Raw genomic sequence first — 17,025 nt, forward strand, 5'->3', positions numbered from 1 at the left:
GCTAGATACTAATGCAACGCCTCAAGATCGCTATGACATTGTAAATCGAGTCTTTCATTAAAAAGTCGCTACACGTGGACGTCATATGTAGACTGTAGAATCGTAAAATCGTAGTTTACCACATATACACTTATTTCTTTGGCTTATAATTAAAATATATTGAAACCAAACTAATAGTGTGATAACAGCCGAGATTCCCTACAGAGATGAAGACCCATTATTTTACCCTAAGTTCTTAAGTCTTCGTGCATGAATAACGAAAATATTCCAATATCAAACTTCAACTGATGATGACGTTTATCAAAAATATAGGCGACGATCACCTGACGAAGGCGGATTTAAGGCTACTGTTCGTAACCATGAAATCGGCAATAAGTGGGTAGTACGTTACAATAAAATTTTATTAAAAATTTACGATGCCCGTATAAACGTAGAATTGTGCGGCTCTGTAAAATCGATTAAATATGTTACTGTTGTGTACAAAGAAATATTGTATTTTTTTTATATTAACAAACTATTATTAAAATAAAAATACAGTGTTTCTTAATTTAAATTTAATATATGATTAACAAAGGAAGATGATGATTTTTTTTGTCTTGATATAACTCAAAAAGTATGTACTCTACTAATTTTAAGTAACATAGACTATTTTATATAATTTTTTGCAAAGAACCTGTGCGAAGCCGAGGCGGTTACCTAGTTATATATAAATCCAAATTCTGCTAAACATAAGATTTGGAAAAAAAAAGTTTAGAAATACAATGTTTACATTTTTTAAGATATCTTGTTTTTCTTTATTATTAAATTAGATGGGTAAGTAACTAAAATGTTATATATTATTTAATTAATTTACTGTCATTAAAAATAGTCATACAACCTTCAATGCTCATTCGACATTTTGCACTAATATTGTACCGTAGGTAACAAGAAGAGAAGAAATTGAAACCAGAATAGGGTATTCCAGTTTGAAGAATTTGACGGCATTGAAATTCATATTTCTGGTGATGATAGTATTCCGGAGATCTTTTAGACAGTCTAGGATGTCAGGCCCTTGAAATAAGGATACTAAAATTTATTATTCTATAAACAAAACGACTGTAAGTATAAGAACATTAAAATTTTAAATTTTTACTTACTAACGTCTTTTTCATGCAATATCCCGTCAATTGAAGCGATAATTCTTTCAATTTGTCCATAGTTCCTTTCGCAAATATGAATTATAGAAAAGACAACTATTGAGTTTACGATAATTTGCACGATGGTCACACTGATTGGTAGGTATCGTGAGCCACTAGTTACTACCTTCAAATAAAAAAAAAAATATTTAAATTAACAATACCATGTACCATAGTCTTAGTTCCATTAAGGTAATTCCACTTTGCCATATTAATATTTCAGTAATTCTATAGTAATAGCTAAGAAAATGATTTATGATACAGTAATGCCATTGATTCTAAGGTTATATTTACCTCTATACCAGAACTAAATAACTTGATTATTGTAGTAATTTTTAATAACGTATCCACGACGAAATTTACGCAGGAGAGCAATATCTGAAAGTAAGATTAGTCATAATGAAAGCTGATATTGTAAACAATAATACAACATAGTTATTATCGGATTTCCTTACCCTCAATCCAAACATTATATTGATGTAATCAAATTGATCAGTTAACAGCAAGAAACATCTATTCAACAATAATACAACGTTTTGCCGATGAACTGTTTCAGTTAATGTATGAGCAGAGATATTCGTGTTTTTGTTACTCGATTTTACAACAGAGTGATTATTCTCGTTGTAAGGTACAGGTAAATTAGTGACATGACACAAAAAATCTTTCAACTTGTGTTCGAGTGATTGTAAGCGAAACAAAACTTGAGTGCAATTTGCAATAAAATCTAGTGCACTTAGTAAATTAAGAAAATTATATATATAATACAACATATAAAACATGTGACTTGATGATCGGTAACTTAAATACCAAATTATAATTTCAACAAAAGATCCTATGAAAGTAATCAAAATAAAAAATACACATATTCTGTTTATGGTTCTCTTAATTTTTTCATATACCGCAATGCCGATGGTCCTATCAAAAAGTTCAAATCTATCAATATACTGTAAATAGAATTCCCTTCCATATTTAAAAACAAAATGAATATCCACGATGTACTGAACGAACCCTAGAATTAAGATGAGATGAACGGAATCGTGGTAAGAAAAATGAAATAGACCGTTTTCAAAATTTGGAAAAAGGTAATAACCACAAAGGCCATTGAATAGAATTAGTATTGTAGTAATGCAAATGGCTCTGAAGACGAGCGGCGAACATTTTATTTGAAAACCGTCACAGGAAATGCAAGACAGCCCGAATAATCTCAGGATGCGATTTAAACAAATAAATGTTGAAAACACTTTCACAGTATTCTTAGTTTTAGCACCATACGTGTTCATGGTTTCGAGAACTAATGCCCAAGTACATAAATATTTATTAATTATTATTGAGTGCTTTTACCTCGATATAAGTAATGACCTATGTTTAATTACGTAATTCAATACTATTTATGTAACTGTAAGCATTTATAAATTAAAAAAGAAGCCTCGTCCACTTCACGAATATAAGACAGTGCCTATGCTTTACCCGTGTGTTTTTCACTATGCAGAATCTTCGTAAAAAATCACTTTCTCATCTTCTTTAGCAGTCTAATAGCTTGAAAATATGCTACAGCCTAAACACCAAAAAGCCTCACACAAAGCTACGGATGTTAGTTTCATAATAAAAAAAAAATATATATACATATATATATATACTAGTTTTTGCCCGCGACTTCGTCCGCGTAAATTTCAGAATTAGTTATATATAGCTTTTACCCGTGACTTCGTCCGCATTGGAGAGTTTTTTTGTACAGTAGTATGAAAAAACCTGAGCTGTACTTTTTTATACCTATGTTTGAATTGTGCCGAGATGGGATGAGGCCATACCAAGTGTGATTGTCATAGGTTAGGTTAGGTTAATACATTTTAAGAAGAAGATAGGTAGGTTACTGCAATACATTTTTATATACAACGTTTTTTGTTTTTCCTCCCTTGGCCAGAAAAGTATTTTTTCCCATGGGAATGCGTTGTTTTCCCGCGGTCATAAGTAACTCATGTAATTTCTTAAGTCTCAAACCATCTCCTTACCAAATTTCATTTAAATCTGTTCAGTAGTTTAGGCGTAAAAACGATCGGCCCACCTGAATGTTCCCATGGGAATGCGTAATTTTCCCGGGGTAAAAAGTAGCCCATGTCCTTTCTTGGGTATCAAAATATCTCTATACCAAATTTCGTGCAAATTGTTTCAGTAGCTTAGGCGTGATTAAGTAACAGACAGACAGACAGACAGAGTTAATTTCGCATTTATAATATTAGTATGAATAATTAAAAAAAAATTGGCCAATTAATCATTCCTAATAAAGTGTCTAAATACAAAGTTTCACTGCTATATCTTCAAAAATGACGATTTTCCATTCGAACAGTCATCCCCTCTTTTTACCCATTCTCCCCCATTTTTTGCGAGAAAAACTAGCCTATGTTCTTTCGTTTATCATAAAGTGTCTAAATATAAAGTGTCTAAATACCAAGTTTCACTGTTACAGCTTTAAAATTGACGAATTTACATATGAACATTCATCCAGTCTTTTTACCTCTTCTCCCCTATTTTTTGCAATTAAAACAGACAGACAGAGTTACTTTCGCATTTATAATATTAGTATGGATATATATAATTTTAGAACTACAACAACATCAGCAGCCGTGATTACGGGAAGACGAGATGAAAAAAAATTCAAACGTCTGGAGTATGTAGTTTAAAATAGTAAAAAACTCGTAGTATATCAGAATATCTTAGTTTTATTTCAGTTATTTGTCTCCTCTAACATTTTTTTTAATAAATAAACGTTTACTCATTACTTGACTCCAAAACTATATATACATATATAAATAGCCCAAGTACTTAATGTGAGTAATATCATTTCATTACTTATATGGAACCTACATTATGATATTTGATAATAATCGCGTGAATATTATGAAATTGCAGTATACATTTGAAGGAATCGTTATTTTATCCGTACTGTTCTTAGCTAATGCTACTTGCAAAAAAAAAAACTTACGCAACAAGTCTTTGAAGAAGTGTTATCAAAAAAAAGTGTTCGACTTATTTTAATATTTAGTATTAAAATTTGATTAAATTCGTATTTCAAATAATGGCTTACGAAGTCAAAGAAAACATTTCGAGAAGTGACGTTTTATTAACGTTTTTACCCCTGAATTATATTTTAAATTTTGTAGGCTTGTCTTGCATTTATTGCTTCGAAAGAAAAATCGTGTATTCTTCTTATATTTGTAAATTCACCTTTATATTCCTTATACTTATAATATCAACAGTTGGAAATTGTTTATTTTATACAATGAATAATAGCTTGGGTCGTGACGAAGACACTTTTAGTAAAATGTTTAAAATATTTTTCTTACTTAGTAAATTTCAATACCTAGTAGATATGTACTTGGTAAATAAATATGGAAGAAAATTTTTGGTGTACTACATTGAAAACTATCAGAAAATCGACGAATATCTGGGGAGAGCACACTATAAAGAAATTAAAAAAAGCATGCACAAAATGTGTTTATTAATATTTCTTACTGTTCTTGTACCCATAGCTTTAGAAATTGTTGTTATCATTTTTAAATTTGGCTGGTTGGTCACCCTGACACATATATTTGAAATATTATTTTACTACTTGAAAAACAGCAGTATGGTGGATATGGTAGCCAACGTGTCTCAAGTTAACAGTCGATTGAAAACAATTGGGGACACTTTAAAAAACTACAGCTGTCACGATGGTTGTAATTTATGATAATCAGAGAAATAGAAAAATAAGTATGAAAAACTATAGAACTATTGGTTCTAGTTCTGCACGATGTTACTTTCTTCTCACTGAACAATGTGATTATATCAATACTATGTACGGATTTCGGGTAAAACTATTTTATTTAAAGTTTGCCTTATTTAAATTCGTTTGCCTTTGAGTTGCTTGCAAAAATTTTACATTGTCACAATATGAAAAAAAAATCCACACATTTGTTTAAATATAGAGGGTAATTATATAATATATAATATATAATATATAATATATAATATATAATATATAATATATAATATATAATATATAATATATAATATATAATATATAATATATAATATATAATATATAATATATAATATATAATATATAATATATAATATATAATATATAATATATAATATATAATATATAATATATAATATATAATATATAATATATAATATATAATATATAATATGGTCATAGGAATTTAACAATTCTCTTTTTTACATTCATAGATTCTTCTCTTCCACTTGTTTCTGTTTATTAATTTTGTTATGATGACCAACGTTATGATACGTCTCGTATCAATATCGGTAAATAAATTAATTCAAATATTATGTAGTAGGTTTACTCATAATTAATAAAAGTTATCACAATAAATAAATGTTTTAGGATGATCAAAATTGGTGGGTGCTGCTTATTTCAGTTATAATACGATTAACTTCAATGGGTACACTTTTAACACGTGGAATACATTATTGTGATCAAAGTTACAGTCGAAATGAAAACAATATTTTGTGGATAGAAAAAATACTTTTAAATAAAAACATACGTAAGTATAAGCGTTAGGTTGAAATGATACTAAATAATAAAAAACCAATTGTTGTGCCTATTACTATTTGGACTTTAATTTCTTAATGTATTTATAAATTATAATTCATAAAATAATAAGTCAGTTTATGTGTTATTTTATTTCAGCATTGGAAACTCGAGATTCGCTTGAAAAGTTCAAAATGTTAATTCGCTCAAAACCGATAACTTTTCACGTGTTAAATATCTACAAACTAGAGTACAGCATCATTCTCTCTATCATTTCTACCGCCATAACATACACCTTGATTTTATTCCAAAATGTATCATAAGAATCATCCCGATTTTTTAAATTTTTAATAGGTAAATAAAGGCACGTAATTTATTTGACATTATGTAATTTGTTATTTAGTACCTGACCTACATTTCACATTTGTCTGAACATAATTTAACGTAATTAGTGTGGTGATTATGTTAACACTGAATTATGTTGCATGAAAATGATGACGATGAAGTTGTTGACTAAATAGAGGCTGTGTGAACAACTTGCATAACCAGGACCTATGATTATATGCTGCAGGAAAGATATGTCATGAAACCCTTAAGCTCATATATCTTATCAAAAAATTACGATGCTGACAGTATTCATTTTTTTTATAACCGACGGATATATACCATTCCTTTAATAGATTGGTTAGAGGGAAATTGATGGGTTTGGAGGTTGCTGGTATTGTTATTGTTGTTAGAATTGTAGAGAAAACTACCACATTCTAACCCTCTTACAGTTTTCCGCGGATTGTGTTAATGTAGATGTTTTCTCCCACCCTCGCTTCGAAAATAAACGATTGAAAGAAGAAAATAAAATTTGACTTTTTATTTTGTGTCGTTTCTTCAATTCAAGAATATTTTTTTGTGGTCCATTTTAATTACTTAATTAATCAGACCCCTAAGTGTTATATATTCCCCTAGTTATTTATTGATTTCAAATAAATAATCTCTATCTGGCTTTACATTTAGTAATTAATTATTTCTTAGTCAGGATTAAAGATAACTGTGAAAATATTTTACTTCGTGTGTTAACGTTTTCGACGTCCAAATACTTTGTAGCATTCAGGGCAAAGTAAACTGCATGTTTACTCTTCGAATAATATAAAATCAATTTAGTTTAACAAATTAGTACCGTATCTTAAGCTACGACTCCTAGTTAATATCTTATCTTCCAGAATATCACGTTCTATCTTTACTTATAACTAAATAAAAATAGGCTAGTTTGAGGAAGTCGACGTAATGATTACATATTTAACAACAATATTTTGTTGTAATTGCCGCAATGTAAATTTTATTTAGGAGTTTTTGCTGTAACTTAATCATAAGGCCAAAAATACTCTTACTCGAATTTATAGGCTTGGATAACCTGACTAAAAAGAAGATCAGCAATTTTTTTTCTCTTTTGCCTATAAAGCAAAGCTATTATCATATTAGAAATCAGGTTATACTATAACTATATTATTTTCCGTCTCCTAAACTACTACAATACTATATGACAGGAAGATGCCAATGCACATTTCTAATAAACTCTTATGTTGTCAAGCTTACTTTCATTAAAGATTTGGTTTTCAATAGAGCTCATGAAACGGCCTCTTAATATTTTGAAGATGATAGACTTCTAGATGATTTTTATAAGAAATAAAAAAGCCACTTTATAAAAAAACAACAGGTAGTATCTCACATCAAACTGAACACCATACAAGAAATTGATGAAATATCAAACAAAAAAAAATTATAATTAGCTCTTTGTCATAAAAATAACTTTCTATTACAAAAATGAGAAACGAGCAAAATATACGTTAAATTTGGGTCGTTTTTAATCTTTTATAAAAAACGTAACAGATAGCATAACAACAACATAACAGCAGACGGCCTACTTGATGGGCAGCAGTGATCATAGCCTGTGCACATTCGCAACATAGATGTTGCGGATGCGTTGCCAACACTGTTGCCATGCATTAACAGTTTTTGATATATTTAACCTATATTGTGGTAATTCTTCCGGAAGTAGTGCCAGCTGCCTCTTAAACTAATCTCAAATAAGATTAAATGCAAAAACACTCGTACATATTGAACACAGTAAAGAAGAGCGGCTTCACTGTTTATAAAATTTGCATTAGCAGATTGGTTTTGAAAAGCTGCCTACATCAGGTTATTGCGAATTACTGTCTACACTAATGACTTCAATCTTTTTATATTGAATATTGAAAAAACAATGACCTGATTCTATTTTTAGAAGAAAAGCAATTTTTTTTTTTCTGAACAATTATTCAGTTTGATATTTCTATTTCAGTTTAATAAATGGTGGGTTCAAAGAAGAAAATCCCATTATCTCTATTTTAATATTTATCAAATTGGAATGATGCAAGGCTAAAAAAATTAATGATTTTTTTTATTTTGCAGTTCAGTCTAAAGTCTATGGCACAGTTTTGTACTCAACACTTTTATGTAAACTAGGTACTCTTTTTATACAGCAGTACTTATTCTGTATTAAGATCAGAAATTAGATTTGTCAACACTTTGATTATAATATTGTTAGTTATTTCAGTAGAAGAAAAATATAATTATTAAATCTATTGCAAAAGGCAGTAATTTTTCATAGAAAGAACAATACAAAAAACCACTTGAGTAATAAACGCAAAAATATTAAAATAATACCAGCCAGTGATTATATCTGCATTCATACACTAATATGTTATACGGTCAATTCCGAACCAAATCGAAGACACTCAAGAAGATTTTCAGCGAACAATTTACCACTTTTAGTACCACGTGCATAAAAATATAATTTTTTTTTTATCCACACAACGCACATACACACCCATTCACTCTATTGTAAATAATAAAAACAATAAATGGAACTAAATAATATTACTAGTAATATAAGGAAATAATCATAAAATAAGTAAATGGAACAACCTGTGTACGCTTTACTGCACACGTTAATATAACTTGTTAAGAAACGTAACAATATATTTTTAATGAATACCCACATTAACAATTATAAAAAATGTAACATTAAGAAAGATTTAAGTAAACTTAGTTGATACTGTGTTAGTAAATTAATAATTTCTATATTTTTTTTCAATTTATATTTTAGTTATAATTAATTGTAGTAGTTTAATTAGTAGTAAGTAGATTAAGTTGTCAAACACAAGACGACACTGGCGCACCGTAAAACTGGAATGAGTTTATGATAGCACCTCAAATAAGGTGTTATTGTTGATTATATGTATTCAATTAACATAAATAAATAAATAAACTAAGACAATGAAAACATATAAATTTGTTGTCAAAGTAAGACGATAAAAAATTACAGACATTTCATATTTATTTTAAATCTTTTCCCTTGCTTTTGGCTAGGCGCTGCCTAATAACACTGCTTTTGACTTTGTGGAGTGACGTCCAAAAAGGTTAACAGTTACCATGACTAGGCTAGAACCAATTTAGTTAGCCTTGATCATAGGTGTAAATTCGCCGAGCATTCGGTGTTTGAAAGGAAAGACTTTGGAGAGTCTGCACAGAAACTGCACGCTTGATGTCTGCATTTTCTGTTTATCGTCAGCCAATCATATGCTCAACTGTCTTCGTGGTAGCACTTCTGACGTCCAGACGAATCAATACGATTCCTCTTTCTTCACTTACATATATAGCAAATTATTAGAACATTTTCCATGATTCTGTGTTTTCTTCCAATTATAAATCCGCTGTCAACGCTATATTGAATAGGTTGTCACTGAGATGGTGCATTCAAATTTTTTTTTACTATCTAGCGGTATGAAATTCGCGCACAAAATTAAAACACGAAAATTTCTAGGATCCATCGCCCATGAACATTTGTAGCATATGGGGTATTGTGGATGCTTTGCCGTCCTTGTGTCCTGATCACGTTATGTGATGTCAACATGTTGTAGTTCCTTAAGAAACCTGGATGGAGGATCGTTCCAAATCCTTCAAGTTCGTGGGATGAATGTTCGCGATGCACGTACAGTCCTGCAACTGAAGTGTAAAGAAGTTTTAAAGTGGTATAATTTTTTATTTGTATTTTTTGTTTTGTTTGTCTGTTTTTTTATGCCAAATCACTAAGACATTTATGCCAAGTAAGGTGGAAAGAAATTAAATAACATATAACAAAATTCATAATATTAAATAAACATAAAGCGTAAAAAGTCGCATAAATATTCAGTGACTTTAGGAGGAAGCCACTTAAAAAGTTAAGAAGAAAATTAAAAACTGCAATTGAGAAGAAAATTTCATGGAATTAATTATGAAGAGTTTTTAATATTGTAAGAGAATATTTTTGAAAATAAAAATAGAGGCAAAATACATTTAATAATCACCCTAAAGTTGCTCTTGCTAAAAGAATTAATTATTTTCTTACTCAGAATATATTTTTGGATCCGGGCTTATACTATGTATATACCAAATAGATAATGACATCTAAGACTTTCGCGAGTTTTATTCATTTAAATGAAACTAATATATTTTCGGATATACTACGCGGATTTTATAATACATTTAAAACGACTGCCCGGAGAGTCGGGCTGACGCTGGAAAGACAGTTGACGCTGGAAAGACAGATGGCACTGGAAAGACAGATGACTGCTGGAAAGACAGCCGAGGGCAACGGCCTAGCAAGCCCAGCCCGGGATTTACGAAGCTAAAAGTCCTATTAAGAAAAATACCCCTAGGACAGTCCGAAAGGGGGGGCGAAAGATCTGTCCACCGGTCGATGTAAACGGCGAAAACGGCGCGAATACGGATTTGAAATGCCCTACGTGCGGGAAAAATTACAAGAGACGAGCCTGGTACATTAAACATCTAAAAACACATAATGGTGTTGAAGCACGACAATCGTCGGTAAGTTCTTCAACTTTCACTGCGGATAGAGTTGACCCTCATGTATCCCATTAACTGGAAACTACCAGGAGTCCATTGACATCCGGACACGTCTTAGCATTCCAAACATGAAACAATCGACTTGGAAAGTTCACGACGACAATTTAGCGGACCTGTTAGAGCATCCGGGCTCGAAGCAGGATTTGAACTCGCGAGTAGAAACTTTCCAAAATACTATTTACGACTACTTTAACGAGCAATATCCACCTCGAAATCATTACGCTCGCAAAAATAAAGACAATTCTTTCAAGATAAAAATGAGGAGGAAAAAACGGGAATTAATAAAAAATCTACGTATAGCCAAAGCCCTAGGCGACAATCACCTTAGTCATTAACTAGCTAGGGTGTTAAGATCAATTCTAAAATTAATCAAGAAATATCGGCGCAAACTGCAAAAAATCGCGATAATTTTGACCGGGCAAAACAAGAAGTAGATTTTGATAAAAACCCTTTTGAGTATTCGAAAACCATTTTTAAGAAAGAATGCGGACAGCTTCTCTTGACCAATGAACAAATTTACGATCATTTTAAGAGCACATACGAAGTGCCTAAAAGTGTAAGACTCTATGCGGATCCCAACGATCAAAAACCTGGAATTCCTCGTTTCGATTTCCACGGCATCCCTCCAACGCTAGATGAGATAAGTATTCAGATAAAGAAAAAATCGTCTAAATCTGCGCCGGGACCCGATGGTATCCCATATATAGTCTTTAAAAAATGTCCATCGGTTCGTAAACATCTCACATACATATATATACGATAAAATCTGGTCAAAGAAGCAAATCCCGGAGTGCTTCGGAAAAGCAATTTTTGTCCTCATTCCCAAAAAAGATCGAGTCACAGATCCGAAAGATACTAGACCGATAGCCTTAACAAATACTATATCCAAAATCTTTTTCTCAGTTCTACAAACAAGAATGACGCGATTCATGCTCAGCAACAGGAATTTTAGGCGAAATCACCAGAAAGGGTTTTTACCCAGAATTTCTGGATGCCTAGAACACAACACTTTGCTGTCGGAGAGTTTAAAAGATGCTAGGAAAAGCGAGAGGCAAATTACAGTTTGTTGGATAGACTTAGAGAACGCGTTCGGGTCGATACAACACGAATTGATGCTATTCGCGCTGAGATGGTACAACGTTCCGCCCCTAGTTACCGATATGATCGCGTCGTACTACTCAAAATTAAAGTTTTCTATAACAACTAAAGAAGGCCATTCAAAAACTTTTAGTTACAATGTAGGACAATTTCAAGGCTGCTGTTTGTCTCCAATTGTATTTAATATTGTAATTAACATCTTAGTAGATAAATTAACCAGCAACGAGAAAAAATGGGGGTATCGGTTCAAGTTTAATAATAAATACACGGAATCCATTTTAGCCTTCGCTGACGATCTCGCAATACTGACACGTAACCCCAAACACTGTCAAGTACTATTAGATGAAGTGGATAGATTCTGTGAGTGGACCGATGGATTGAGGACAAAACCAAGTAAATGTCACTGTCTGTGTCTCGGTAGGCGGAGTACAAGATACACCTCATACGATCCGGGATTTTCGTTAGGCAGTCAATGCATTTCTACGGTTACAGAAAATGCACCATTTAAATTTCTCGGTCGGAAGATTGATTATATAGGTCGCACTCCATCTTTAGAAGGTATAGTAGATAGCTTTTTAAACGATCTCAACAAGGTAGATAGCCAACAGATCAGTAACGTTAAAAAAGCTTGGATCTACGATAATTACTGACTTCACGTTTCAATTGGCCTTTCCTCGTTTATGATTTCAATAAAACCCTTTTGTCAAAGTTAGATGCAGGCGTCATAAAGATGTTGAAGTTGTGGCTCGGGCTCGCTAACGGCTGATTCATCGGTTTTAATTAGGGATCGCAATAGTTTTGGGATGAGTCTAAAAAGGCCATCGGAGCTCTACAAACACCTGAGAGTTTCCAAGAGATACATCCTGGGGAAATCCCAGGATGACGTCGTTACATCGCTCCCAAAAGACAAAGATGCCCCAGAGCTAGAGTCAAGGCTTCAATTCCACAAGCAGTTTATGATAGGAGCGCAAAGTAACAGAGTAGGGTTAGGATCAAGTAGGAAGGTCCAAGATACGGATATATTGAAGTCTTTTATTCGGCAAGACGAGAATGATAAATATAAGATCCATGCAATAAGTTTAGAAATGCAGAACGAGTGGTTAGACATAGGAGATTTTTGCATCCCATTAGCACTAAAATGGCGCACCTTAATCCATGATTGGTCGCCAGCATTGCTATAATTCTATCTCAATGCGTTCCAGATGACTCTCCCAGATCAAAGTAATTTAGTAAGATGGGGTAAAGATACCGAAAAGACTTGCTATATCTGTGGGAAGGCAGTTGGAACTGCTAGGCACTTGTTAGTGGGATATAAGGTACTCCTCGATAGCGGTCAATACTCGCGTCGTCACGATAGGGTTCTAGAAATCATACGTGAAGCGGTTAGTCTTTCGGTAGCCAGAGCGCAAAAGGAAATAACCACAAACGAGCGATCAGTAGGTTTTGTGAGAGAGGGCACTAGGGCTATAAAAACAAATGTCAAGCCTTACTCCATCCTTAAAGCGGCTACGGATTGGACTATAATGATGGATACGTATGAAAAACAATACAAAATCCCCGAGGATATTTGTGCGTCGGCCTCCAGACCAGACATATTTATGTATTCGCGAATCTTAAAGCGCGTTGTGATGATAGAGCTTACGGTTCCTCAGGAAACCAACATCCCCAAAGACCATACCATCAAGGTCAACAAATATTACGAGCTCACAAACGAACTCACTCGAAATAGGTTCGTCGTGGATTTATACGCGGTAGAAGTGGGAGCGAGAGGTATGACGGCTAAATCTCTCTACAACCTGCTAAAAGACTTGGGCCTGTCCAGAACTCACATCAATTCGTTCTTGGAACGTACTTCGAAGGCAGCCCTAGTAGGTTCTTTTCAAATATGGTTAGGTAGGGAGAGGAGCTTGGACAGTGGAGGTGAGCGTTTAACGCGCGTTAGTTAGGGGCCCCTTAAACCTACACCTGGATCGCAAGTCCCAGGCACTGTTGAAGCTCCACTCCCTGCAACGCAATGGACCCGGCACCCGCACGGTGAATCCATTGAATGCTAAGAGGTTTCGTCTCTTTTAAAACCATATAATCCCGACGTTTCGATTACTTTTCAGCAACCGTGATCACGGGCAGACGAGATGTGATTCTTCTAGTCTCTCATCTTTTGTTTTAAATATATTTAACGCTATTCAGTGACTTGTATTAGTTACCTTAAATTGTATCTTTTATTTATATATATGTATGTCAACGTAAAAATTTTATGAGGATTTGGAAATTTACCTGTTCTTACAATTTATTTACCGCTGGTATTCTTTATTATTTTGTTTGATGAAATAAAACTTTAGTAATCTAATCATTTAATACAAACCATATCGTAGTGCATTAAAAAACTTAAGAAAATATAGATATTAAGCAATACGGAGTCAATATAGTCAGTCTTTTCATAAACATTGATTCAAATATATAAAATTATGGGTCCTAATATTTATAACTATTACAGTGTATTAGTCTGAAATGGTAATAATGGTAGTAAACCCTTAGAAAAAATGTAAAGTTTATTAGAGTTGTTGTATTTAAAATATAATCATATTCATAAAGTGAACTTTTAGAAAACATACATTTATTTTTCCCTAAAGTTTACGTTTCCAGTCAGATTGAAATGTTTTTAACAAGCTTCCTGTTCAAAAATACATTTCAATATTAGGATTTATTTATTCGCAGATAAACAATATGCAACCAAGTAAAAGCAATAAAAGCCATTGGAATTAAGACAAAACATTACTCCGTAACGACAATGGAAGACATTTATTTAAATGAGGAGCCTTGACTGCAATATTTCAACTCGTCTATAATTTTGTTTTTACCTTCCTATCCTGCTTATGAATTAGTTTGACTAAACGCTGGTACATTGATAAAATTGCTATAATGATAAAATGTTTCATATATTATTTATTATTACTGATAATTGAATTATTGTAATAGAGTATGGATCAATCCAATATCAATATTCATAACTCTTAATTTTACAAACGGAATAACTCATATCTCTTATTGTCAGTGAACAGTTAGTCGTCCGTTTAACATTCAAAATATATGTGACAGTTTGAAAATATGAAAAATTATAGTGTGAAAACTAGTCCTTCACAACTGGATGTATTTTCAACATTTTTACCTTTGTACACGATTTTAAATATATTCGGATTGTCTCGTGTTTGTCTCAGTGACGGCCATTTAAAAATCACTTCAAATTTTTTTAAACACATTGTGATAACTATCCTACTTATTTTTGTTATTGTGGGCTCTTGTATTAGTTATTACATGAGTATTGGCATGATATCTGATTTGGGTACTTCTTTATCATTCGTTCAAATGTTTCACTTGCTTTTTAATATTCAATATTTCTTTGATATCTATTCCGTTCACGAATATGGAGGACACGCCTTTTTACGTTACATCGCTATTTACCAAACGATTGACAAATCCCTGGGCGTCGTATGTTATAAAGAAATAAAAAAAAATATCCTCCAAATTTGTTTAACAATGTTCGCTATTGTCCCTCTAACGGCGGTATTTGATTTCATTTATTCTGTCGTAACGCTGGGTTGGCTAGTTTCAATAGTCTACACAGTGCAGTATATGTTTTACTTATTCAAAATTCTTAATACTCTGGAAATGGTATCTCATATTTGTCAAATTAAATACCGTTTGAAATATATTGGAGACTTGTTGAAATATTACCATTATTATTATGATTACATGACGGAAGTGCATCAACATTTGTCGTACCGAAAACATTTTTTCATTAATAAAGGCAATGAACTAAATCAGATTCCCAGATGCTATTTATTGATAAGTAAGCAGACCAATTACGTTAACAATATGTATGGATTTCGGGTAAAAAAAAATGCTTTACAAAACAGATTGCATCACCATCGTTTGACTAATAAATGTTTCCGTGTTCACAGATATTTATTAACAATGTAATGTTCGTCATTGAAATGGTTTTGCTGTTAAATATACTGATACGGATTATATTTGATTCATTAGTAAGTGTTTTATATTATATAAAAAGATTTCATCATCCTTTTTATAAAACTATGTTGACATTTAATTTGATGACCCAACTGACTTTCTTTAATGTTTTTAATTTTAATTCTATTAGTTTCATTAAATATATACAGTTATCTTTAATTGAAACTAGTATTATAATAATAATACTAGTATAATACTAGTTTCATTTAAATGAATACTCGCGAAAATCTTAGATCTAGTTATCTTTAATATTCACACAATTGATGTTGACTAAAACTTTTTTTTTATAAACAGTTTTCATTTTCAGGTGATAGACTACAGTTGGCTTTTTATGATGGCAGTCGCTACCCGATTGATATCAATCTGTATATTTTTACTCTGTAGCGTACACTGTTGTGAACAAAGCTATCGCCAAACAGAGAGAATATTTTTTTTTATTGAAAATTTGATAGCAAATAAGAACCTTTGTGAGTATTTTTATATCTACTAATGATATTCCTCTTTTTTGGTAAATTTAACTATTGCTTTACAGCACCAGGAATGCGGAAAGTTGTCACTGAACTAAAAGAAATTATTCAAACGAAACCAATTTACTTTCACGTTTTAAAATTTTACAAACTTGAATATGGTATAATATTGTCCATCGCTTCCTCTGTTGTTACGTATACTGTTATATTTTTGCAAAGTGTGTCATAGTTTTTATTTTAATTTAATATTTTTTATTTCTCACCATGTTTGTAAGTTATTCAGTTTTAAGCCATTAATTTTGTCTTATACTTCTCTATCTCTTAATCGTTGTTTGTTAAGAAAACGAATTATTACTTTATTACTTTTCTTATTGTTATAGTAAGTGGTGTATAATAAATTCATATATTTGAAACAAGAGTCTATTGTTATATTTGGTATTTCCTTAAAATGAAATCGTCTTATTTAAGATTTCTTAATTGGGCACGGATTTCTTTCATATCAAATAGCAACCGCTATATTGAAAACTTACATTTTTAAGTCACTATTATCTTTATTTCGTAACAAACTAAAAATATGTCCAATTCAATTTGTCCGAATGAGAATAAAAAATGTTTTTGCTTTTTTTTTGAAGTATTTATTTAATTTTTAACAACGAACGGCAGTTAATAATTTTGTGGTTGAGTAGCTTACATTCATCAAGTTTCCATTATTTTCAGATCAAACGAAAAAAAAATCATGACGAAACTAAAAAGTTTTTAAAAATTTATAATAATAGTTTGTCAAGTC

General features: G+C 31.7%; 3 protein-coding genes across 3 annotated transcripts; 2 read left to right on the forward strand and 1 right to left on the reverse strand.

Moving 5' to 3' along the window:
- Positions 1–632: 632 nt before the first annotated feature.
- On the reverse strand, positions 633–2,455 carry LOC133320297 (uncharacterized). Its single transcript, XM_061528241.1, has 4 exons — positions 1,631–2,455; positions 1,470–1,553; positions 1,137–1,302; positions 633–1,050 (listed from the first exon to the last, which is right to left on the reverse strand). Exons 1-4 carry the CDS (start codon positions 2,453–2,455, stop codon positions 887–889), a joined length of 1,239 nt encoding a protein of 412 aa, XP_061384225.1. The 3' UTR covers positions 633–886.
- A 2,427-nt stretch (positions 2,456–4,882) lies between these two features.
- LOC133320298 (uncharacterized) lies at positions 4,883–6,090 on the forward strand. Its single transcript, XM_061528242.1, has 4 exons — positions 4,883–5,020; positions 5,406–5,483; positions 5,563–5,722; positions 5,869–6,090. The coding sequence occupies exons 1-4, from the start codon at positions 4,883–4,885 to the stop codon at positions 6,030–6,032; spliced, it is 540 nt and encodes a 179-aa protein (XP_061384226.1). The 3' UTR covers positions 6,033–6,090.
- A 9,189-nt stretch (positions 6,091–15,279) lies between these two features.
- On the forward strand, positions 15,280–16,467 carry LOC133320299 (uncharacterized). Its single transcript, XM_061528243.1, has 2 exons — positions 15,280–15,592; positions 16,304–16,467. Exons 1-2 carry the CDS (start codon positions 15,280–15,282, stop codon positions 16,465–16,467), a joined length of 477 nt encoding a protein of 158 aa, XP_061384227.1.
- The last annotated feature ends 558 nt before the right edge of the window (positions 16,468–17,025 follow it).

The sequence above is a fragment of the Danaus plexippus genome (assembly GCF_018135715.1).
Source record: "Danaus plexippus chromosome 16 unlocalized genomic scaffold, MEX_DaPlex mxdp_23, whole genome shotgun sequence".
Lineage (NCBI taxonomy): Eukaryota > Metazoa > Arthropoda > Insecta > Lepidoptera > Nymphalidae > Danaus > Danaus plexippus.